The sequence below is a fragment of the Aplysia californica genome, unplaced genomic scaffold, assembly GCF_000002075.1.
Source record: "Aplysia californica isolate F4 #8 unplaced genomic scaffold, AplCal3.0 scaffold00022, whole genome shotgun sequence".
NCBI lineage: Eukaryota > Metazoa > Mollusca > Gastropoda > Aplysiida > Aplysiidae > Aplysia > Aplysia californica.
The window spans coordinates 1,105,653-1,106,772 of NW_004797292.1; the positions used below are offsets into that span (position 1 = coordinate 1,105,653).

A 1,120-nucleotide genomic window follows, 5' to 3' on the forward strand; every position below is an offset into this window, starting at 1 on the left:
CAAACAAACAAAAAACAAAAAAAACAACAACGAACAAACAAACAAACCCCCCACCCCAAATAAAAACCCATCCGTGAGTACTCACCGAGACATTACAGAAGACCCCAGTGAAGGCAGCACCGCCACAGTCACAGACAAAGTCGTAGCCCCGGTCCTGGCACGAGCTGTTGTTCTCGCACAGACTCCCGCCCCCTCCTGGCCCGCTGGCGTTGCAGAGGTCAATGTCATTCTCGCACCTGGCAGGAAGCGGGGAAGACAGCAACAGATAAGCAAACGCGGTCAAACACAAAAGGGCGGGGCTTCGCGGAATCAGCAGTCCGCCCACACCTCTGGCACCAGCACCAGGGCTCAGCCAATCACAGCCTTTGTTATTGCAACGAGTACGAGTTCTTCGGCACGCATTTCTGCACACGCCTCTGTCTGATTGGTCAATCAAACCCACGAAGCTGTCTGATTGGTCGATCAAATCCACGAAGCCGTCTGATTGGCTGACCCTCTCTACAGCACTGTCTGATTGGCTGACCCAGTCCATAAAGCCGTCTGATTGGCTGACCCTGTCCACAAAGCCGTCTGATTGGCTGACACTGTCCACAAAGCCGTCTGATTGGCTGACCCGGTCCACAAAGCCGCCTGATTGGCTGACCCTGTCCACAAAGCCGTCTGATTGGCTGAGTAGACTCGGGGATGTGCCCGCTAGTTCCTGCTGGCAATATTCCTGGTGTTGCCGCAGTCGGCAAAGTTCATCTCCCTCGCTATCACTGAGGTCACGCAATCCGAACCCTTCCTCAGACGAATGGAAGTTAGGCCGGTACTTCATATACAGGCCACACCCTTCCATTATACGCAAAGGTTGCTATTTAATATTTTTTAAACTTTCAGCAAGAATTTTACGGCACTTGCAACACAAACAGGTCATATGTGCCTTTTTTACAGAGCAAAAAATCCGTTCTCTTGACAAATAACAGGAAAAGGAAGGCACAACCTTCTCAGAAAATGACTTCTTTAAAAAAAAAGTAAAAGTTGTACGTCACTTGCAACACAAATAGGTCACATATCAGCGCACGTCCTCACATTCAAAAGTTCAGACGTTCACACAGTGGACATTTTTGCTCATTTGAAT

At 49.6% G+C, this 1,120-nt stretch overlaps 1 protein-coding gene across 1 annotated transcript in view; it reads right to left on the bottom strand.

The window, feature by feature from the left end:
* The window catches only part of LOC101861017 (fibropellin-1), a gene marked incomplete at its 5' end in the record, with an annotated part of 24,299 nt that extends 24,063 nt beyond the window's left edge, over positions 1–236 (bottom strand). The window contains 1 exon segment of the mRNA XM_005090820.3: positions 86–236. Coding sequence (XP_005090877.2) covers positions 86–236 — 151 coding nt within the window.
* Between the last annotated feature and the right edge of the window lie 884 nt (positions 237–1,120).